General features: G+C 41.0%; 2 protein-coding genes across 3 annotated transcripts in view; one reads left to right on the forward strand and one right to left on the reverse strand.

The window, feature by feature from the left end:
- Positions 1–23,906, forward strand: part of CPS1 (carbamoyl-phosphate synthase 1) — a 355,746-nt gene that overhangs the window by 122,415 nt on the left and 209,425 nt on the right. Inside the window, exon 7 of the mRNA XM_054506025.2 lies at positions 16,322–16,419. Within this exon, the coding sequence (XP_054362000.1) occupies positions 16,322–16,419 (98 nt within the window). The remainder of the gene's footprint in view (positions 1–16,321; positions 16,420–23,906) is intronic.
- Positions 3,565–23,906, reverse strand: part of LANCL1 (LanC like glutathione S-transferase 1) — a 40,961-nt gene continuing 20,619 nt past the window's right edge. For both annotated transcript variants that reach the window (XM_045868075.3, XM_045868074.3), the window contains exons 4-10: positions 23,096–23,303; positions 14,621–14,756; positions 13,928–14,074; positions 10,686–10,868; positions 8,343–8,519; positions 7,604–7,676; positions 3,565–6,984 (exon numbers count right to left, since the gene is read on the reverse strand). In XM_045868075.3, the coding sequence (XP_045724031.1) occupies positions 6,908–6,984; positions 7,604–7,676; positions 8,343–8,519; positions 10,686–10,868; positions 13,928–14,074; positions 14,621–14,756; positions 23,096–23,303 (1,001 nt within the window). In that variant the 3' untranslated portion in view covers positions 3,565–6,907. The remainder of the gene's footprint in view (positions 6,985–7,603; positions 7,677–8,342; positions 8,520–10,685; positions 10,869–13,927; positions 14,075–14,620; positions 14,757–23,095; positions 23,304–23,906) is intronic.

Below are 23,906 nucleotides of genomic sequence, written 5' to 3' on the forward strand. Positions count from 1 at the left end.
CAAACACCTTCCAAAAGTTGGCTGGCCAATTATGGCTCCTTGTAAGTTCTAAACAAAGGGCGGAGGGGGTCTCATTTTCCTCATACAAACCTTGATGATTCCAGATGACTCAAATTAATTCTTTAGTATAGAGGTCTTCCATATGATTCTCATATTACCAGAAGCCTACGACTCTCTTTGGATTGGAAAGACACCAAATCTTTGGCAATTTTCCCAATAAAATTATAAATACATATTTGTTCCAAGTCTGCTTCTTTTACTTGCTACGATAACCAGCACAGAAAACTAATCACCCCCAGACCTTATTGCCTGGACATTATGTAGAATCGTGTCACACCAGAAATTAGACTCCAGCCATTCCAGCTCTCTGACGCTCTTGCTACTGGTGCTTATGCTCTTTGATTGACACACAGTAAGTCAGTTCTTTCAACTCTGCGGCCAACTCCTGACCTTCCTTCCTTCCTTTGCTGAGTCGGGATTCCATGCAGGACTACCTGGGTCCATCGTACTCGAAGTAGCCTCTGTGGACAGCAGTACGGGTATTGTCTCAGAGCTTGTTAAAACTGCAGAATCTCAGGCCCCATCACGTGGACATTTTGGAGTAATTTTATTTTTTAATTTTTTTAAAGATTTTATTTATTTATTTGAGAGAGAGAATGAGATAGAGAGAGAGCATGAGAGGGAGGAGGGTCGGAGGGAGAAGCAGACTCCCTGCCGAGCAGGGAGCCCGATGCGGGACTCGATCCAGGGACTCCAGGATCATGACCTGAGCCGAAGGCAGTCGCTTAACCAACTGAGCCACCCAGACGCCCCATTTTGGAGTAATTTTAAGAAGATCCCCAGGTAGTTTGTATGCATATGTGGTTAAAATGCCCTGACCTCAAATTTTTTTTTTTTTCTACGAGTTTCCTTGACTCTCCTGTACTTCCGTCTCCCCGCCCCCGCCACTCACTCATGGAAAGCCAGTCCTGATGAGGTTCCTTATCATGTTGAAATTACTTTTTTATATTGATCTCTAGGCTTCAACAGTCTTTTGTGAGCAGGTATCATCTTATCTTCCTAATCCTAGCTAAACGCTGTACCTAGCACATGCTGGTAGCGCAGTTAATATTGTTTGGATTGAAGTTCTTCAATTTAATTGCTGCACAGGACATGAAACTAAGTACTGAGGTACTAATAACTGACAGCTGGTTGAAGAACTACCTTTTTGAACATTCTTGTATTTTAACTGGATTCCAGAGGGACATACATGGATTTAACCTAAATCATTCATAATGCTGGTGCTGGGAGTTTTTGAGAAGTCAGCCAACTGAGTGAAAGTAATTTTGGGGGCAAGTGACTTCAGCTCCTCAAATTTCCTGCCACCTCACCCATCATCAGCGTGTTCCAAATGAAAGAACTCTTGAGTGTTTCTGGACTGGCTGAGTGGCTTTCAAAGTGTCTTCTTCCCTGCAGGATTCTAAACCCCAGTATCTCCAAATAGCCAGACACATGGTTCACATGAAAGACCTGGGCATTCTTGAAGTTTGTGGAACAAGAAAGAGTAGGTCGGGGATGAACAGGAATATTCGAATACGTTTCCTTGTAATTGCTTGTCATCACTGGTCTTCCTCACCCGACTGAGTCGTCAGAGTAGGGGTCCCTATCCCTTGCACAAAGAAAGCCCTTGCGAGGCAACTTGTGTGCAGACAGAGACATTTAGTCCATTCGGGGGATAGCACGGTTTTAAAGCATTGCTCGTGGAATGTCTAAATGCAAGTGCTACCAGTTTGGATTAAACCAGCAAGGCGGTACCCATGTTAACCCCTCAGTGCTAAATCTCGAGAGATCGAGAGTAACCATCAACTTTCACAGTGAACCACATCAGTATTTTGGGGGTTACAGATGCCTTTCTTACTACCCCAGCTCCGTCAGAGAAGAGAAATTAAGCAACTATGGCACTGTTTTATCAACGAATTTATCAAGAGTCCTGCCTTCCCCTGCATAATGACTAAGTGCCTCACAAATGCCTTCTCTAACACGTATTTGTAGAGGATAGAACATTAGCTGCAGATTTAATGTCACCGTGGTTGTCATTTGCACATGCCTGAGAAGTTAACATAATGTCGAAATGTGAAATTAAACTGGGGGACTATGAGCAGCGGTCCTGCTAAGATCCATTTCTCTATTCTCATTATCTTACCTCTTGGTTTGTTGTGTTTGCTGCTTTCTCCCATTACTCACAAAACTGTCAAATAAGTCCCCGAGGATGCACAAGCACAGGGCTTCTGGAAAATAGTGTTTCAATAGTTTACATAATGGGACCAATGAAGCCAGTGTGTTCTCCATTGTAAAAAAGCCAGTGTTCTCTTGCTTTGTTAATTGACCCTCAGCGTTAGAAGGAAAAGGGCAAGGGTGGATGGGAAACAGAGTAAGAAAGCAAATTATCAGGGGACTGATGTGTAGGTTTTTCTGTTTCAATGATGCTTACAGAGAATACATGAAACTTAATGACACTGAGTCCACAGTGGGAATGATCGAGGGAAAAAGGATTGACACAAAAATATTCTTATTCTAGCCAGAGAGTATAAGGAGGGAGGCAAAGTTCTTTCTTAATGCGAAGTTAGGAAAAAATAAATCAAACTACTGTGGGTAAGTCGCAGGGCACAAATTAGTTCTTCAAGTTTTGTTTGTTCATGAGCTCACAAGTGTGGTGCAATTTAATGTGCTTGTCATTGTTTTCCTTCCATTCGGAGGATGAGCCAGGGAGTGTGAAGCGGGGGACGGCACTGGCCGGCCTTGGGCACTGCCACGTACTCTTGTGGCGAGTTAGTGTGAATGCTCCAGGCATCACTTTGGAGTCTCTGGGAGGCCCCGGTGAGGCACTGTCCTCTGCATGCCTCATTAGCCGCATCTAAAGATGTGATTATCACCATCTATACATTCATCCATTCAAGGGAATGAAATAAACCTAACTGTGCATTTATCCTTACTCTTATGCGTCATTCAAACACAAGACTAGGGGTATGAAGGGCATTTTAATCATGTGTACCAGAGGACAAAATCTAATTCAGGGATGAAAACAAGTGTTTTATAATTTGGCAAATCTCTGTTGTGCTAAGTGACACCACACAGTTTGTGGCATGGCGTGAGTGGTACAAAGTCCTGCCAGGTGATTCAGCAGAACTCCTGTCCAACCTCTGAATATACATTTTATAATTATGCCTCATTTAATCTCTTCCTCTCTTCAAAGTTCCTTTCAGAAGTGGTCAGCAGGGAAATCAATTTCTAGAGCTAGGTCTTTAGTCATTAACCATAGGGTGGATTCTCATATGTATGAGATGGTTAACTCACTTGTTTGGGTCCTACTAGACTCCTCCTAATTCCATCATAATCAGATTTAAAAATATTTCCCTCTAAATCCATTTTCAGAAAGTACCGCAGATATTGTTTGACAAGACAATGAAGAAAAAGTCAGGAACAAACCCTAGGGAATGAGTGTATAGAGAAAAAGCCCCCCTTTACCATTTATAAGGAAAATATTTCTTACGTTTAAACCAAAGCAAACAGAAAGCACCTGACACATAGAGTCCTAATAAAATTTTATTGAGAACCAGTAAGTGAAATCCTTTACAGAACACAGAAATACTTATGATCCCAACCCTTCCCAGTAAATAGCAATATAACTTTTGGGTGGGTTCCCTGAATATCCCAAACACTCTGTTTTACACCTCCAGGAGAGAAAGTTCTACAACTCAGCAATAGGCAAATAGGATGCTCTGACCTATTTAGGGAAAGCAGAAGTGGAATCAGAAATCAGTACGAGTAATAAAGGACTGCCGATGAGTTCCAGCAGCCAAAGGAGTAGATGAGTAAATGTTCACTCTTCACATTCTGTATTTCAGATCAGCTAGCAGAAGGCAGGGCACTGGAAGATCAGACACAAACGAACCCGGGGACATAGGAGCAGAGTATGTCTCTCAATTCAATTATGTAGGGAAGTGGAAATGAGAAGCAAAGTGGTGTTGGATCCACTTACCTCAAACTCTTCCTACCACGAAGGCTTTGATGCCAAATAATCGGAACTGACATCAAAGATGAAAAGGAGACCAGTGACTCTAAGGATGAAAGACCAAAGAAGCCCCATGGGCTAGACGGAAGTGGCTGTGATAACGTTCCCATGTTTTCCATGGTGAAGAGTTAGCTTCTGTAATGTCTCCTCACTATGGGGACAGAAACACATGACAGGCTAGATGAACGCTGCTCAGCAAGCTTTTAAGGTTCTACTCCCAAGTCTCGGCATGGGGAGAGAAGAGATAGTGTGGAGTTTTTTGGGAAGCAACTTTTGAAAAGTTTTTTTTTTTTTTTAATAATAATAAAAAAAAGATGACAATATCTGAGGGAAAGGATGTAACAGAAAGAGAACTGCAATGATGCCTCTTCCTTTTAAAACTAAGAAAGCTGGTATAAAAGCTGCTCCGTTTCCACAATGGTATTAGGGCATTGGTCTTACTTTTATAGCTTTTGCTTGAGTTTAAAATCCTATCAAATTTTCTTACCTCTTAACCATAAAGAAAACCAACAATGGCAGGAAAAGAAAATCCTGCCAGTTTCATTAAGTCCTAAAAAGCTAAAGAAAAAAATGAGACCTGAATTGTGTTTGTATTGATAAATTTGTTAATGGATGGATGGCAGTAGTTAAACTGCAATCTAAATATATTTTTAAAAAATATCCTATTTATTTACCTGATAGAGAGATAGAAAGACAGCACAAGTAGGCAGAGCGGCAGGCAGACGGAGAGGGAGAAGAAGGCTCCCTGCCGAGCAGGGAGCCCGATGCGGGGCTCGATCCCAGGACCCTGGGATCATGACCTGAGCCAAAGGCAGATGCTTAACGACTGAGCCACCCAGGTGCCCCTAATTGCAATCTAAATATTAACAAGAATCTTACTCAGAATGTTCTTCTCCCTGCCTTGAAGTCTTCCCGGGGTTAAATTAATCAAGATGTTTGGAGATGTACCATGATTAAGTTTCCTCTGGCTAAGAGAAAGTGTGTTTTGCTCTCTTTCCCTTGGTTAGTAATTATAGTAGCTCAAAGTACAGGCACAGTCTAGTAAGACATTTAACTAAACTAAGTGGATTTTAATCTTTCAAGTTGGACACCCAGCCCAAGGCAAATTAGCTTTACTATAAATGCCACCGCAGCTCATGGGAACGGCCTGGGAGAAAGGCACAGCTCACCCGCAGCACTTCGACATCTGAGAGGCACGAGGTTTGCCCAACGGGCACGAGTCACAGAGGAATAAGCCAATCCTAGGAACTGAGCAGTGGGCTGTTTTTTTAGATCCCTCTGTCGGTAGCCTTTCAAGGGTACGACAATTTCCAATAATATAAGCTGTTTTGGTGCTGAATATGAAATAATAGGGGACTATTATCCACAGGAACCAACATATACCCAGTGGGATTTGGTTCAAAGTTAAAATAAAAATAGCATGCTTTTGTGACTGAGAAAGCCATGAAATAGGCACATTTAAAATTCTTAGACCCTGTTTTGTAAAGCTGCAAAATGTTCTAAAATCAGTCGAAACACACAGAAAGGATGAAACCAGCCTGGGAAAGGCAGTGAAGGAAGGAAGGGGAGGGGAAGCTGATGAGTCGGACCATTTATACAGAATGTGAAGCACCAGGGATCCTTCATCTACCATATAAATATAGGATCCTGATCCCGAGGGCTCAGAAATTGAGGAATTTAAGTTAAGCCTAGGATATGCAAAGAGATAGGATCTATTTGTTCTAAACATTTTCACTGGCTAATACCTCCTAAATAAACAGCATTTCTATGGAAAGCTTAGTGCTTTTGTTCAAGTTATTGGCTACATAGCCCTCCTCCCCCCTTTTAAAGAGATGTAGAGTACTGTACTATTTAGTAAAAAGACAAACATCCAGATAGATTGAAAGGAAGGAAAATATCTTATGGCTTGTACCAAAGAATGAGCACTAAAGTACAGTCACTGCCAAGGAAGTAAAACACAAGTCAAAGTTCAGAAGGTAGGGTGGACAGGATGGACTCAAATCCTAAGTCACAACATTCACATACAGAAAACTCGTCTCCTGATCTTATACTAATTCCAAAGAACAAATTTAAATAAATCGTTCAAAAATGCACTCGCTTATTTTAGAAGAAACAATAAACTTTTTGTTCGCTTACCTTGAAACTAATCTTCAAATCAGAGTTTTCAAAACCACCACTGCATTTTAGAACTTTTTGATAAAAATGCTGGCTTATAGGGCCCGGATGCTTTACTACCAAGAGGAAGCAAATCTGAAAGTATCTTTATCTCTAGTTAAACCAGCACTGTCAATTTGAAAAGCGGTATTTCGGTCCTTAAACCAGGCTGCAACTCGTGCAACTTTTGTCTCAGAAGCATATGGTTAATATTTTTGTCCCCCTTCACAATCAACCACCTAAAGAAAAACAAGTCATAAAACAGTCTGCCCTATTGGGGGAAAAATACTATAAAGGTGGAGGGCAATATCCACCAATAACCATATATTTATCTACATTTAGTTTCCTTTCAACATTTTTAGAACAGCAACAGCTAGTTATATTCATAATCTTAAGTAAGAGATTTCCTCCAAGTTCTGAAATATATATATACCTACGCCCTCAAAACACTGTACATATCACTCATCCTACCTTTAGGAAGGAATTGAGGTTAAAGTTAAGAGATTTCCTTGGATACTTTTAAGTAAAAGTAAATGACAGAACAAAAGGAACCAAAGGCAAGTTCTGAAAAACAACAACAACTCAACTCCATGGAGTACACGGTTTGACTCTCTGTTTCCTTGAAAAGCAATGAAAGCACTTAGTCCAGGTTTGATATACAGAAAGGGTCATGCAGTGCATTGCAGGGGGCAGGCTTTCCTTTTACAGTTCAAACGCAGGGAACTTGGCTTTTGTGGGCACTAGGAGGTCAGCCAGGAAATAGATGGTTCCAGCCATTCCTGAAGGAAGAAAAAGAGGCAGAAGTGATTACACCAAATGACTCTGTTCTATACGGTGGCTTCGTTCTGTAACATCAACATTGTCATACAAGCAGCAAGGGCTTCGATGCAAGGGGGGGCGTCTGCCCCTATTTGTCCATGGTGCTGGTCAACACTAGAGGAGATCACTAGCGAGGTGCTCAGTCTCTTCGTCTGGGCGGAAGACAGGAAGGCGAGCTGAACCTGAGAAGTTCAAGGCACAGCCTTGCCGTTTATCACATGTCAGCTCCTTCACATGGCACCACGGGCCACTTACCTGAGGTCCTCATTTGTGGGATGAGGATAATGACGCGTGTATGTTTTTGCTGAGCTGACTTATGATGGCGTCGGCAAAATGCCAAGCGCCTGCTTGGCTCCACAGATCGTGGTCACCAGTGTGACTACTAGGATTAGGTCTGAGAGAGTCCGTGGACTACCTGATTTTTAATACTGAGTTTTCATATTAGGAAGTAAAGAAGTAGTTCAAGAAATGACCATAAAATTAATTTGTTGATAAAGCTCAAATTCAAATACACTGATGACCAAGCAGAGAAGTAGATGCTGACATTACAAGGCAACTAAGTAAACGTGTGGGAAATACCTTCGAAGAGGGAGAAGGGGGTGTCCGGCGTTCTGCAACCGTGTTCTCCGTAATCTAAGCACCACTCAGCAAACTGAAAGTGAGACCAAGGTCAATTACTGTAGCGACTTCTTCCAGAGACCCTCCAAAGTGGATAGAAATTATCCCTAAGAATTACTCTGAAAGTCAGAAACTATCTTCAAGGCAGAAAAAAGGGGTTGACACACAGAGACAGATGGTCTGAAAGAGAGGATGAAGCACGGGAGGGAGGAATTTTATGAGCTGTCTGAGCCACTGTCTCCCAGGTTATCAAAGCAGAATTTCTTTCTTTTGTCCCGCCCGTAAATGCTGTTGAGTAGAACTACGTCCTTGTACGAGAAGGCGAATTTAACTGAATGGTTTTTGAAGGCTTTTTTTTTTCTTTTCTCTCTCTTTTTTTAAAGATTTTATTTATTTATTTGAGAGAGAGAGAATGAGAAAGAGAGCACACGAGAGGGGAAAGGGTCAGAGGGAGAAGCAGGCTCCCCGCCGAGCAGGGGGCCCGACGCGGGACTCGATCCCGGGACTCCGGGATCACGACCGGAGCCGAAGGCGGTCGCTCAACCGACTGAGCCACCCAGGCGCCCCTTGAAGGCTTTTCTTCCGTAACGATTTGTTCCACAGACTCATGGTTTAAAAGATCCATGAAGCACATCGGACTGGGCTAGAGCCCTTTCTCCGGTCCCGGGGAAGGTGTTTCTCTCCGACCGCCGACGCCTACCTTACAGGCCCTGTACAGGTACGTCCTGTCCTGCGTGAGGTTATAGAGCGTGAGGAACGCGTAGGCATTCCCCGCGGTGCCGTGGCACAGCCCATAGCCCTTCCGCAGCAGTCCGTGCCGCCAGGTCACGTGCGCACACTGGTAGGCGTGGTCGACGTACTGCTCCTCCCCGAAGACCTGTACAGCCGAGGGCAAGCCCGTTACAAGGGATATGAAAGAAACTCGTACTGACGTTCCTTCCTGATGGGAAAGCAAGGGAGGGCGGGAGCGGGGGAGACGGAGGTGGCTTGGCAAGAACGGCCGGGGAGACGGGTCGCGTCAGTGGGACGAATGAGAGGAGTTTACTAGCTTTGCTTTTTTTGCTTTTAAGTAACTGCCCACCACCTTGCCTGTGTGCCATCTACGTTTTATGTGCGCTCTGCCTACGGATGTAGGCGTTCCTGGAGAAGCAGCATTATTTTGCTTGTGACTTGCTGTTGGCAGTAGTCACTTTCCCAAGGACCACACGCTATCTTCCTTGGTTAGCAATAATGCCCTTCACTATTAGGACATTTCTTTACATACTGGAGAAGAAACTGCTTAGAAAATTGATTACAAAAATGGATTTGATTATAAAACACTATACTTTGTCAGAAAAATAGAGATACGCCTTTAAAATCTTCTATAGATCTATCAAAGACTCAAGAAATATTCTGAGTAGACATTTCTAATATTTCACTGCAAACTAAGTGTTCCTAAAAGTAGAATAAGCCAGTTTAAAAAGTTCTTCCATTATATCCAACTTTCTGCAAGTAAAATTTGATATACTAAAAGCTTAGAGTATGAGATGCCAATGCTTATTTATAGTCCATAGATTTGTAATTTGTAGATGTGCACCAATAGACACAGATACCTTGGTTTACTTCTATTTTTTTTTTTCTTTCAAATAAAACCCCTTTCTCCTCTGATTATGGCTCTGCCATAGCATGCTTTTTAGAAATGATATTTGCATTTCTTTTATTATAGTAAAAGAAAGAAAATATAAAAATTACAATTTTAATCATTTGAAGTATATAATTCAGTGGCATTCATTACCTTCACAAAGTTGTATAATCATTACCACTACTTCCAAAACATTTTCATCACCCCAAACAAGGTCTGTACCCATTAAATGATAATGCACCCCCACCCAGCACCGCCCCCTGGTACTGCCACTCTACTTTCTTTCTGTATGAATTTGCCTACTCTACATACCTCGTACTAACCATCACACCATACAAATGGAATCATACATTATTTGTTCTTTAGCATCTGGCTTATTTCACTTAGCATTAATATTTCCAAGGTTCATGCATGTTGCAGTATGGATCAGAAGTTCATTCTTTCATATGGCTCAATAATATTCCATTGTATATATGTATACATACACCACATTTTGTCTATCCATTCATCTGTGGATGGACACTTGAACTGTTTCCACCTTTTGGCTATTGTGAATAATGCTGCTGTGGAACATCTGTGTACAAGAATCTATATGAATCCCTGTGTTTAATTTTTTGGGTGTATATACCTAGGAGTTGAATTACTGAGTTATATATTAATTCTATGTTTAATTTTTTGAGGAACTACCAAACTCTCTTCTATGGCAGCCACACCATTTTACAATCCTACCAGCAATGCACAAGAAAGATTCTATTTTTTTTTTAAAGATGTATTTATTTATTTGAGAGAGAGAGAAAGAGTGAGAGAGAAAGTGTGGCGGGGAGGAGTAGTAGAAGGAGAGGAAGAGAGAAACTTAAGCAGACTCTGCACCGAGTGTGGAGTCTGGTGCGGGGCTCTTAAATCATCTGAGATCGTGACCTGAGCTGAAACCAAGAGCTGGGGACACGTAACTAACTGTACCACCCAGGTGCCCCTACACAGTGTTTTTTTTTTTTTTTTCTTTTCTTTTTTTTTTGGTGGGGGGGGGGGCAGAATCTTAAGCAGCCTCCATGTCACAACCCTGAGATCATAACCTGAGCTGAAATCAAGTCAGACCCTTAACCAACTGAGCCACCCACGTGTCCAAGAAAGATTCTATTTTTAACTGAATTTCTGGGATACTTCTCTTGGCTCTGCCACTGATGCTGTAATCTTGGCTATTCTACCTGTTAGTGAAACAGTCTCCTGACCAATGAAATAGTCTCTGCTCTGATATAGATGGATACTGTGAGAATGAATTATAATCCATGTAGCAAAGTGATTGTACATCCAACAGTAATTTCGCTACTGCTTCTTTAAAGATTACGCATAAAACAATTGCAAGTTATGGAGTTTTAGGTTACATTTTCCAAATTATTTTGAAAAGGAGAAAATTCACAGTACCTTATAGGCCTGGATGAGCATGTAGATCACTCCAGGTGCACCGTGACACCAATGGACTAGAAGATCTCGATTATCATCCACACACGGAGGATAATTGCCAGAAGGAAATTTCAGCTGGCAGACATAATCTACACTGGGCTTGACCAAACTTTGTAACTTCACATGGTTCACTTGAAGGCTGGGCTAAAAATGAGAAAGGGAATTATTAGTTTTGCTAAAGCAAACAGATCTTCCTAAACCTCAGGGATAAGTTTTGTGTATGTTTTAAAAGGAGGGAGACAGAGATAGAGGGGGTGGGAGAGACAGAGGGAGAGAATTAATCCTAAGCAGACTCCAGCCCAGTGCGGAGCCTGACGCAGGGTTTGATTCATGACCCTGAGATCATGACCTGATCTGAAATCAAGAATCGGATGCTTAACCAACTAAGCCGCCCAGGTGCCCCTGGGATTAGTTTTAAGCCAGAAATGAAACATGACCAAAAGGAACTAGAAGTCACTAAACGGTTGGATTCCATTCCAATTTTTTTTAACTGACTGGAACATACTAAAATCAGGATATCCCTTAACTCTTGGGACTTTATGTACATACTATTTTTCAATATTTATCGTTGTATACATACATATAAATAATTTTCCTAAGTCAATGCACGAACACAAGAGATGTTTCTTAAGGTTTTAATACCTTAGGCATACTTTATTTAATTTTTATTGGCAGTAGGCTCCACACCCAGCATGGAGCCCAATGTAGGACTTGACCTCACGATCAAGAACTGAGCTGAAATCAAGAGTTGGACGCTTAACCAACTGAGCCACCCAGATGCCCCAATACCTTATTCATACTTTAAAGGCCACAAAGAGATGCATTAGACAATGTAAGTGCAACTTTCATTTTTACATTTAGAGAAGTGGTAGATGTTTCCAAAAAAAGAGGAAGCTAACGAGTCAGGAGACCTGGAATCTAGATCCCAAACTGCTGTGTGACTCTAGATTAAGCCTTCTGCAGAGGATTTGGGACTGACATTTATGCAGTATTATTTTGATACAATGATGTACAGATTTATAGGATGCACTAACAGGGCATTTGAGCCACTTTTTTTTTTTTTTTTAAAGAATTTGGCCTTCTTTTTTTAAAGATTTATTTATTTATTTTAGAGAGAGAGAGAGAGAGAGAGATAATGAGAGCAAGCATGGGGGGGGAAGGGGTAGAGGGAGAGGGAGAGAGAGAGAGAGAGAATCTCAAGCAGACTCCCCCTGAGCACAGAGCCCAACATGAGATCATGATCTGAGTCGAAAGCAAGAGTCTGGACACTCAACCAACTGAGCCACCCAGGCGCCCTGAGCCTCCATTTTTGATATAATGGTTTTAGTTTCTCCTTTTGGTCCTGTTCTTAATTCAACGCACTACTCACTTCTTCAAATAACAAATTCAAAGCGTTGTCCTTGTCAGGAGGGGGGGTGGGCATGTGGGTAAGGAGACAGCCCATGTTGTGATGCATAGGTACCGAATGTGCACTAAATTCTTGAGGGCATATATAGATTTCACTCTACCCAGAGAATATTGTTCCAGCTCAGTTTAAAATGCTGGAGTAGAAGGAGTGGATTTTCCTCAAATTTGCAGGAATTATCCAAAATGGGCTACAAATAATATTTTATGTTTATGATACTATGATAAAACATAGTATTATGTTTTATGTTTAATATTTTTATTTATGTTTATGATACATAAGTACCTACTGGAATGGACTTTCAGTATTAAAAGTTAAATCATTTCGGAGCGCCTGGGTGGCTCAGTCATTAAGCGTCTGCCTTCGGCTCAGGTCATGGTCCCAGGGTCCTGGGATGGAGCCCGGCATCGGGCTCCCTGCTCTGCGGGAAGCCTGCTTCTCCCTCTCCCACTCCCCCTGCTTGTGTCCCCTCTCTCGCTGTGTCTCTCTCTGTCAAATAAATAAATAAAATCTTAAAAAAAAGAAAAAAAGGTAAATTATTTCAAATAGACAATTATCTGCCGATGGAAGACTCAGAACGTAGGTCTCCAGATTTCACACTGCCACCAAAAGGAGGCAGCTGAAAGTAAGATGACTCTAACTCACCCCAAGACTGCACAATACATGAACTCTCCTTCCTGAAAACTTAAGAATATATATTTACTTCCGGAAATACAGAGCCAGTGGAGGTTGATGCCAGAAAAATAAAGGAGTCTAAGTCTGAACTGTCGAAACCCCTCATTATAAAACTCCTAATTGAGAAGTGCAGAACAAATACAAAAGTTGGTCTCTTACTGCCACTAACACTCAAAGTGGGACTTTGAATTCAAAAGCAATAATAACCTTGAGTTTTTCAGCTTCGTTGTCATTGTTTAGTTACAGGGAGACGGAAGGTCTGACACTGATTTTGCATTATTGCAGCCAGCTACTCAACCAGCTAATAGTATGTATATCCGAGCACTCACGCTGAACATATTAATGAAACACTTTTCTTTATGCTGCATTGTACTTTGGGAAGGTGAGGGGGGCACCTCTGCCGCCATTAAAAATCAACTGTCTTTAGCTATGAATTCTTATTCACAAGTGCCAATTTCTCTTTAAAGAGAGCTAAATAAGCCCCCGGAAATGATGCTCTCATGAAAAGTCCTCTTCTGACCTCCCCTTCCAGGTTATGCTTGCTGCAGTAAATCCTACTTGTCCTTAGTCTATTTGACTTTGGCTGATGTCTCCTAATAGTATTAGATCCAAAGAACGGCTGGGCATAGCGCATCCAGCTATTTAAGTTACACAAAATCCACTGAAAAGGCTCTGTGGCTTTGCTCTCCAAGTGAGTCATAGGCAACATATGCTCATTTGTTTTCTATTGATTTTGTTCTTTTGGAATTTGTTTCAGTGGGTGGTGTCTAATAATATGCAATAATATTAATTCAAGGCATTTGCTGAAAGGGCAGAGCAGAGCAGAAGGCACTTCATATGAAGTACAGGTCAAAATACTTCCGTCTGCAAAGCGGCACGAGGCAGGCAAGTACGGGTCACCTACAAATCAGACAGCATCCCACGGCACAGCGCCTTTTATGTTTATACACTGTAAAATGCACTCTGGCAAACATTGCCCTTGTTTGTCGAGGCCAGGAAATGGCAAGGAGAGTGAGGCAGTTGGTTGACAGAATGAAAAGCCAGAGGGGGAGCCTCGGTCTTCTTGCCCTGGCCCGGGCAGTGAGCAAGCGTGTTTCTCAGTTCCACCATCTTCATCTCTTACCTGCATCAGGTGGTAATAAATTCCTGCCAGGCCATGAGCAGCCCCCACATAATATTCTTGGTACCATTCATACATCAGTGGAGTCTTTGCTGTGAAGTTTCTCTTTCTGGCAAGGGTCTCTCCAGAGGTTAAGACTGTTTCACAAATCTACAGGGAGAAAACCGATCAAAATAATGAGAGAATCAAAATAAGAATCTTCCCGTAAGGAACTTTTTGCTAAGAGGTATGGAGAACATGGTGAATCAGACGGGGTCTTCCGGCCACGGATGGGCACAGTTTAATTCTGTGCTCAGGAAGCAGGGGTGACTGTATTCTGCCTAAAAGAGGGAGATATGGAAATTCTGAACTCTTTACTAGCGCTTATGCGAATTCACGTGACAGAGGAAAGCATGAGTTCTTCAGGCACGAAAGGAGACATCCGCACCTGGGAGGTGAAATCTGGCCCTCGTCTTCCGAAGGGCCGTGACACTCTCAAATGGAGCAGCCTGGACGTCTCGCTCCCAGTCGCTCTCTAAGTGTTTCCAGTGCACTCAGTGTGACGCTGTCAGCTCTCTGACCCCACCTGACCTTTTAGAGGCCTACACACACCTTCCTCCCACCCGGGCTATGCTAATTGGAGAAACAAAACCAAGAGTTCAGGCAGTTAACAACTGGGATCCTAAGAGGACTCCAAAAAGCACAGAAATGTGGTACCTGCTGAATATGGCTTTGAGCAATCTTTTCCACTCCGAAGTTCTTATTCACAAAGAGAAGGGCATAGATATAGCCCATTCGTCCATAGAGCATTTCATTTGGAGCATGGAGGTCAATCTTGTTCAGGTGAATTAGCCTGGCAATAAAAATACATGCCTAAGATAACCTGGAAGGGATCGGGTAGTGGTAGATACTTAAAAATGGTACACTTAAAAAATACACACACACACACACACAAATATATATTTAGGGGATTATATATTAAATTACTATTATAGTTATTTTATTTTTTTAAAGATTTTATTTTATTTTAAAAATTTTACTGGAGAGAGAGAGAGGGAGAGAGAGAGAGGAGATAGTGAGAGCGAGCAGGAGTGGGGGAAGCAGTAGAGGGAGAGGGAGAAGCAGACTCCCCGCCGAGCAGGGAGCCCGATGCGGGACTCGATCCAGGGACCCTGAGATCATGACCTGAGCCGAAGGCAGACGCTTAACCGACTGAGCCACCCAGGTGCCCCACTATTATAGTTAAACATTTTAAATATATTAAAATTAATTTATATATAAAAGGTAAATATTTTCATATATTTATATTATAAATTATATTATTATACATTAAGTGGGCTGAACCAGGCTACAAAGGGTAAATTAACCCTCAACTACCTTTTTCTTCAGTTCACAATGGAACTGACAAATTCAAAGAATAAAAGAAAAGGCATGTGTGGCTGAGGCTACCTGGCGCCTCCCTAGTTCCTCCTGGAGCTATGCCCTAAGACCAGCAGCTGGGGTCAGAGAAGCTAAGACCTGCTGCCCAGTACAGCATTTAGTCTGGAGAAAGGACTCAGTCACTCAAAGGGTCATCTGTTTCCATAACATGAAAAGCCTGCTGCACCGCAGTTACCTCCTTCTTTGGTTCATTTCTTAATATGTCCTCAGGCCTACCTGAAGGGTCTGTATGGCAGCATGATCTACCATAATCTACCATAATGCAAATGGCACAGAGGTATCAGTCAGCCTCCCTGTCTTCCCAGTCTCCCCTTTCCAGTCCTTCTTTTCAGAAATAACCATGGTTACCAAATTCTTGGATATTCCTAGACTTTCTTTATGCACATGTAAGCATCAATATGCATATCTATAAATATATCTCCCCAGATGTTCTGTGGCTTGCTATTTGACAATACATCTTGACAAACATTCTCTATCAGAGTAGTCTCATTCTTTATCATGGCTACATAGTAGTCCATCAAATGGCTATATGATAATTTATTAACTCTCTATCATTAGACTCAGTTCAGCTTTTCAGAAAAAGCTGTTTTTGGTTTTGGCTCCAGGTAAGATGGTGTAGGCACACTCTACCCAGCCTCTCTCGGTAAATGCAGCTCCAGGACCTGGAGAGAATGCACACTCTAAACAGTGAGCAGTAGCAGGCAGAGTGGGGAAGAGTGGGGAAGACCAGAATGTGAAGCACCACCAAACCAGTGGTGAGTTTACCATATTTTCGCCAATGGTATGCCCCTGGCTTGAAGCCAGAACAGCCCCAAATCTGGAAGTGGGCACCAAAGGCTGCAAGAGGGAGTCCTGGCAGAAGCCCTTTAGTTATGTTTCAAGAAAGAATCAGAAAGGGAACTCCTAGTATCAGAGAGAGTGGGCACAGCCCCTCAGTTTTCTTTATGTTTCCTTGTCTTCTGTTTTCTCACACTCCAGGCCACAAACAATCTCATGGTGGCAGCAGAAATGAAGGCAAGAGGAGCTCACAGAAGCCAAGTCTCTGAGGGAGGGACCCTTCCTCACAGACTGGAGAAGTAAGTGGTGGTCCCAGGAGGGTGGGGTGAACCCAATGCTTTGCTTCCTTCTCGCCTCCCCATCATTGGGCCCCAGATACAGGCACAGTGGTGGGAATACTTGGCAGAGTAGGGTAACCAAAGCCCCAGATTTCTTTCCAGAGAACCAACACGGGAAGCCCCAGGAAAGCAGAAAGCAGGTGAGGTTCACTAGAAAATGAGCTCAGGAAAACAACCATAAACTCAGAGAATGAAACTTTCTTCTTTTTGAGGGTGGTTGTGGGGGAAGGGGTGGGGAGGGTGTAGGAAAGCAAATAGGATATTTAGGGAAAATGTCTTTGTTATTTGGATTTTTATTACATGAAATTTTGAAAGTACATCTCAATTATCTCTAAATTATCCTATATATTCAATGTGACACCATTTAAGTTACGTTTTAAAGCAATATAATTTTTGGTGAGACTTGACAAAATGGCTTTAGCATGCTGGAAAAGTATGAGGGAAGAGCCAGGGAATTTCAGGAAAAGAGCAGTAATGAGAGGACATCAGCCCTACCAAATAATGGCTTTGTCATCAGCGAGCTTAGGACACTAAACATACTACTTGATGACAAAGCCATTATTTGGTTGTGAAACTCTCTTGTTCTCTATGTGGTAATTTACTTTCAAAGTAGTTAAGTATAACCAGGGCCTGTGCATGCATCTCACCTAACTTTAGTCTATGCATTAGGAATTATAAGCATACGAACACTATAGAATGTAAGTCCTCCGATAAGCATGTGAAGTATCCACAATCACACCTCTGGGGTGACTGGTTATATCTGAAGTGTTCTTATCAGGAATCACCATTCAGAGGCATCTGGCCCTTCAGATAACTTTACCAAAATCTACACCAGAGGATTTGCTGGTAAATATAGTAAAAAAATGTTAGCAGGTGGCTTTTTGTTGGTGGAGTGGGTGATGAAGATAGGTGGAAGGCTTGGGAGAGGGTCCAGACTCTATTACTGTTTGAATAAGACCTAGTAAGATTGTCTGGGGACAGTGTGGTTTTCTCTGAGCCATAAGAACAGGACAGGACACTACTTGTGTGTATGTGTGTATATCTTCTTCCTAATCAATGTTTGCACATTTGGTTTATTTGGCAGAATCTGGTCCACTGCTTGTGCTTTCATTTTAACACACTTAGTGGTAAGGTTAGAGCTGACGGGGTATATAACTCCTACTGCTAATCTCTGGAGGCCACTAATAGCTACAAAAACCCAAAAACAAACAGGCAAACAAAAACCGAACAAGTGCTGCCACTGAGCTATAACCAACCGGTGTAGCGAAGAGTGTCCTGGCTCCCAAGAGAGGGTACTTGGGAAAGAGCAGACAATTCCCCTCTCCCAACCCTCCCCTCCACTTCCATAAGCCTGTGGCGAGGGGAGGGAAACACCATGTTTTAATAACCAGAATGAGATGCTTTTAGTGACTGAGAGGGGCCAACACTTCTGAAACAGACTGAGAAAAAGTTATAAAAGTATCCTTAAGGGAATTCTCTCCCCATCAGGAAAAGAGGGGTGTGAAAAAGCATGGCGGGTTGCAGTTACTGACAAAGTTAGATTATACCTCAACAAATGGAGGCATCTCATCAAATTGGTTAAACACGCTTGGTTTTTCTTCTATAAATATAAGCATTAAACTCACAGTGGAATAGTGGTTATCTTAGGAATAGGGACATGGTGGCCAAAGGTTACTTTTCATTTTCTTGTATACTTTGAATTTTTCCCCAATGTCAACAGGGCTGTCTGGATGGCAGAATTATGGGCCATTTTGCTACTTTAAAATCATAATACACACACACACACACACACACACACCCTAATATTTTTAAAGAACTTAAAAAACATTTATTAAGAAAAATTCTATTTTTTTCTCATGTCACAACTGGCAGCTCAGTAATGTTGAGATCTTAAGAAAATAAAATCTTTTTACTAGATACAAACTCAACTGTTGTAGGAAACAGAAGGACTATCTCAGAGTTTTGATTTAAGAATTTATTATCAAGTTTTGATGATTATTATCAATTTAATATCAAATTGCATAGACTTTACATATAAAAAAGCATGTTGCTTTACTTTTGTAAAGGGAATTGAATTATTCAAAAAGAAAAATTCCTGTGAATTTTTTAAACAAATGGCTCTATGGAAGTTACTTGGAACAATTATCGCATGAGCTCCAAAGATGTTCTCACCTAAATGTGTTTGAACCACATTTCCTTTATTTGCCAACCTTATGGATTGTATTACCCCTAGGTGGAGATATATAATTAGCATTCCAATTATTTTGCAGCCAAACTCATTTGCATTTGGGAAGTTTAAAGTAGACAACAGATACCTTTCAAATACTTGAAAATGAAGTACTGCTTAGAGCATCTTGTTAAAATAATATTTTACAGTTTAGGGTAAAAAAGGAAGTATTCTTTTTTTTTTTCTGGATTTGAATTCAAGTCATTAAAACTCCTGAGCTGGGTCTGATGATTACTAAAGGCAGGACTTCTAAATGCAGGTTTTACATGCTATATTCTCAAGATAAAGTTAAGAAATGATAGCATTTGTAAATCATAAAGGTTATTTTATGTGTTTTCAAAAACTCTCAAACCCAGAAGCACAACACTGCAGCCCCATTTGTTTTGCTACGTTGATATTAATAGCAACCAATCTTCAGAAGAGACAGGTCACTGAAATGTCACTGAAGGAAGAATGGAGACTTAGAAAACCAGCATAGTTCTGTTCCACTCCTGGCAATATAAGTCCCCAGGGTTTGACTGGGGAGAGTTTTTACCTTGTATCATCTAAAGGTTTGTAACTTTTTAAAAAGAAGTCCTTTTCTTACTCATCACACTACAAAAGAGAGTCTACACTTCCTGATCAGAAAGCCAAAACCCTTGGTCATTCTGAATAGCGGCCCCACACAGCACTAGATCTGTGCGGTTAGTGACTTAGTGGGGTATTGTAAACAGGCAACGTTCTCTTTGAGTAGTGGCACCAACTCCCTCTGTGTGGAAGGAAGGTGAAAATGAACCCGGTACAAATCAAACAGCAGGAAAAATTGGTGCTACTGATTCTCTTCCTTGCCACCTGCCCCAGCCAACTGCAGGACATTCTGATCATGAACAGACACACGTGCACATGCGCACACACTCCTTTTTGGGGAGTCACAGACTCCTCCAAAAAAGTGTAAATGTTCTCTCCATGCTGAATACAATTTGGGGATTTTATACCTTTGGAAGCCCTAAGATTCTCAGGGCCCCAAATTTAAGAATCCCTACCTTAGGGAAACACTGACTTCTTTGATCTCTAAAACTCAGAATTACAATTCTGAAAGACTATATATATATACATATATATATATATATATATTTTTTTTTTTAAGATTTTATTTATTTATTTGAGACAGAGAGAGAGAGAGAACACAAGCAGGAGGAGAGGGGCAGAGGCAGAGGAAGAGCAAGAAGCAGACTCTCCAAAGAGCAGGGAGCCCGATGTGGGGCTCGATCCCAGGACCCTGGGACCATGACCTGAGCCGAAGGCAGACGCTTAATGACTGAGCCACCCAGGTGCCCCTGAAAGACTATTGTATTAAGAAACCATAGGAAAGGTAAGCTGAAAAATGACGTTGGTGGTGGAGCACAACACAGAGGCCATGTAGAGAACGTGAGGGTCTCTGATAGCTCCAAAGGCCTATGTGATATAGGAAAGAAGTTTCAGTAAAAAGTAAAACAACCAAGTAGGTTTATTAAATATCTGATGACATCCAATCATTTCAATTGAGTTGCAAAAACTTACAGATTTTTCCCTTAAAAGGGAGGAGATGTGAAAGTAATTTACACATAATTCCTTTTTTCTTCCTGTTCTGTCATGAACTCTAGAAATTTGACAAATCAAAACTGTGGCCATAAATGGCCTATTTTCACTATCTGCATTCTATATATTTAATCTTAACAAATCTACTGGCTATAAATAAAATACTGTTGAAACATTGTAAAAGTTTTTAAAAAGATATAAATAACAAAAACACCTTTGTTATCAAGGTATCAAAAAACTTTAGTTTACTTTTAAGAGTGTTTTATAAATAAACCAATATTAATATATGGTACTGTGCCCCAAAGACGGTTTCTTACAACAGCAGGCTCTAAAATGTCACGAGGAAAAGGGTTATCTACTTGACAAGTTTGGCAAATTTCACTCCCTAGAGTTGCCAGAGTTTCACCCACGTGTCAAAAGCTCCTGACGACTCTGAGCAGCCAGTAAAGGTGTATATTTAACTGTGCTTAAATAGTGTTTCCCCTGTCTGAATACACAAATCTTGTTTTTACTTTTCACACTGCAAACTATTACTATCTGGCTGCACATACACTGAGAAAGGCTGGCATTACATATAGAACATTGGGACCACTATGGCTTATTTTTACGATACTTAAGAGTGACTCACTGAATGAGACTTCCTTCTGAGCCTCTAAAGCAAATGTGTGGCTAATGGCTTTAAACTGGCCGCAAAGAAATAGAAAGGTAGTTTCTGCTTTGCAATGCATTTGTCAAAACTCAACAAATATACATAAAACTTGGGCAGCATATTTTGTATAACCTTTACGTCAAAAGAAGAAAACTAAACAGATATTGAACTCTAGTAAATGATATATATGCTTTAATATTTAGAAGGAAGGGTACTGATGTCTGCAATTCACTCTGAAATGGATAGATGGATTAGATATGTGATAAAGCAAGTACAGAAAAATGTTAATGGTAGAATCTATGTGGGTAGATATATAGGTATTCACTACTGTTTCAACATTTCTGTATGTTTGAAATTTTTCATAATAAAATTTTGAGGGGGAGAAAAAACTCTAGTTATTAGAATTTTAGGCCAAAAGCCTGTTAATGAAATACACACCACTGCACAGTGTAAAATTCACCAAAGATCCTCCACAAACAAAATCAGTGATGAAAATGCCATTCTAATAGTAATTATAAGAAAAAGTAGTGGGAATCAAAAACCATGGTCAAACTGGAGGTAATCACTGATTATAATGTTGCTGGACCCAATTAAAAAATGGGTGGAAGACCTTAACAGACATTTCACCAAAGAAGCAATACTAATGGCAAGGAAGTATATAAAAAGATGCTCCACATCATACGTCATCAGGGAAATGCAAATTAAAACAACGAGATACCACTACACATCTACTAGAATGGCCAAAATCTGGAACCCTGGCAAGGATGTGGAGCATGAGGAACTTTCATTCATTGCTTGTGGGAATACAAAATGGTACAGCCACTCTGGAAGATAGTTTGGAAATTCTTACAAAACTAAACATACCCTTACAATATGATCCAGCAATTGTACTCCTTGAAATTTACCCAAAGGAGCTGTAAACTTATGTCTGCACGAAACCCTGCAGAATTGGATGTTTACATTAGCTTTATTCATAACTGCCAAAACTTGAAAGCAATCAAGATGTCCTTCGGTAGGTGAATGGATAAACTACGGTACATCCAGACAGCGGAATTCTACTCAGTGCTAAAAAGAAATGAGCTAACATACCACGAAAAGACATGGAGGAGCCTTAAATACGTATTGCTCAGTAAAAGAAGCCAATCTGAAAAGACTACATATTGTAATATTTCCAACTATGACATTCTGGAAAAGGCAAAACTACGGAGACAGTAAAATAATCAACAGTAGCCAGGGGTCAGGGAGCAGGGAAGAGGGATTAACAGGCGGAGCACAGTGGATTTTTGGGGCAGGGCAACTACTCTGTATGACAATATAACGATGGATACATGTCATCATACATTTGTCCAAACCCACAGAATGCACAACACCAAGATGTAACTAATGTAACTAATATAAACTATGGACTTCGGGTGATATATGCCTGTCCATTGTAACAAGTGTATCACTCCAGTGGGGAATGTTGATACTGGGGGAGGCTATGCATGTATATGAGAAATCTCTGTACCTTCCTCTCAATTTTCTGTGAACTGAAAATTGCTCTAAAAAGTAAAGGCTATTAAACAACGAAACACAACCAAAAGCCTTTGCTGGAATTGCAACTCTGCGTGTGGACACACTCAGTGGGAGCCTAACAGCACTGCATGTAGAGTTGCATGGCTGCCAGAATTCTGAACAGAATTCTTCGTGCTCAATAAACTCTAGTAAAACAATAATTGTAGTTTATTAGTACACAAGTTTAGTAATTCTTCATAATTCACAAGCTTCTAGTGGGCTTCCCCGATCTCTGTTAAAAATAAAAATCTGGATTTGCATGTTATTTGCTCCTAAGAAAAGCAATTTTGAGTCAAAATTGAGGCCTTCCCCAGCCCATCACAGGAAATGAACCACATTTTTCAAATTATTGATCTTGGATAGCACCTTGGATTAGTAATCCCAGGATTAGGCTTCTGATCTCATTTTTGTTATTAAACTGATGTTTGATCTGGTGTGGGTCAGTGTCATGACATCTTACAATAAAATAGGGAACTTTACTGGTTGTTCCTTAACTACATCGGAATGATGTGCGATGTGATCAAATGACAGTAGTAAGATTTATTGCTGAGGGAAAAGTAACTTCACTAAAATGTTCTTTTGCTAATACACATACAGAATTAATATGTAATGACGTCTCGATAATAATCCTCGAAAAGAAACATGATTACCGGGTGATGCAGTCTTCTGCCTGCTTCTCATTGTTCATCTTGTGGTACACCACGGCGCCCACGGCCAGGGGGCCTGCGTCCCCGCACAGGAAGGTGATGGAGCGCTTGGTCAGACTGTTCAGACTTTGCTTTACGTAGCCGTGTGCCATCTGGAGGTAAGCGGGGTCCCCGAACACATCATAGAGATGTAAGTAAAGCAGAGCGATACCTGGGAAGCAAAAAGAAAATCACGTGAAGATGAGGAACGGGCTGCTGACTGCATTACTTTGGTTTGTTGCCAACTCAGCAGTGTTGATTGTTGATGAACCATAACACATATGTAAACTATGCGTAAGTTCAGATGACCTTAGTTCTAGACACAGCTTTACTACCAAGCAGCTCTAAGAACCAGACACAGGCACTCACTCTGTTTCTTCATCACTGCAACCGTAAAGAAAAGACACTTCGAGACCCTCGGAGAACTCTAACCTAAGTTTATTATTAATCCTTGTCCCACTCTGGCTCTTGTGTGTTCATGTATTATTCTTGATGGTTACATGACAGCTTATCAAAACCATGGTTCTAAACAGTCACCTGTTTATTTAACAAATAATCATTTACTTTAATCAATAAACAAGTAACATTTGTTCTTGTGAGCTAAAAAAAATTTAAAGACTAGGGAGTGAAAAACTCAATTTCTCCTTATAAAGAAGTTAAGTTTTTGAGTGAGAAGGAAGGTAGAGTAACCAAATTCCCTACTCCACTATCTTTCCAGGCAGAGATTATAAGAAAACTACTGTGAGGTAGAGAGATCTGAGAAAATAAATTCAAT

Source organism: Mirounga angustirostris, unplaced genomic scaffold, assembly GCF_029215605.1.
Source record: "Mirounga angustirostris isolate CCGP_5_RB_7025 unplaced genomic scaffold, mMirAng1.0.hap1 SCAF_3, whole genome shotgun sequence".
NCBI classification, from domain to species: Eukaryota; Metazoa; Chordata; class Mammalia; order Carnivora; family Phocidae; genus Mirounga; species Mirounga angustirostris.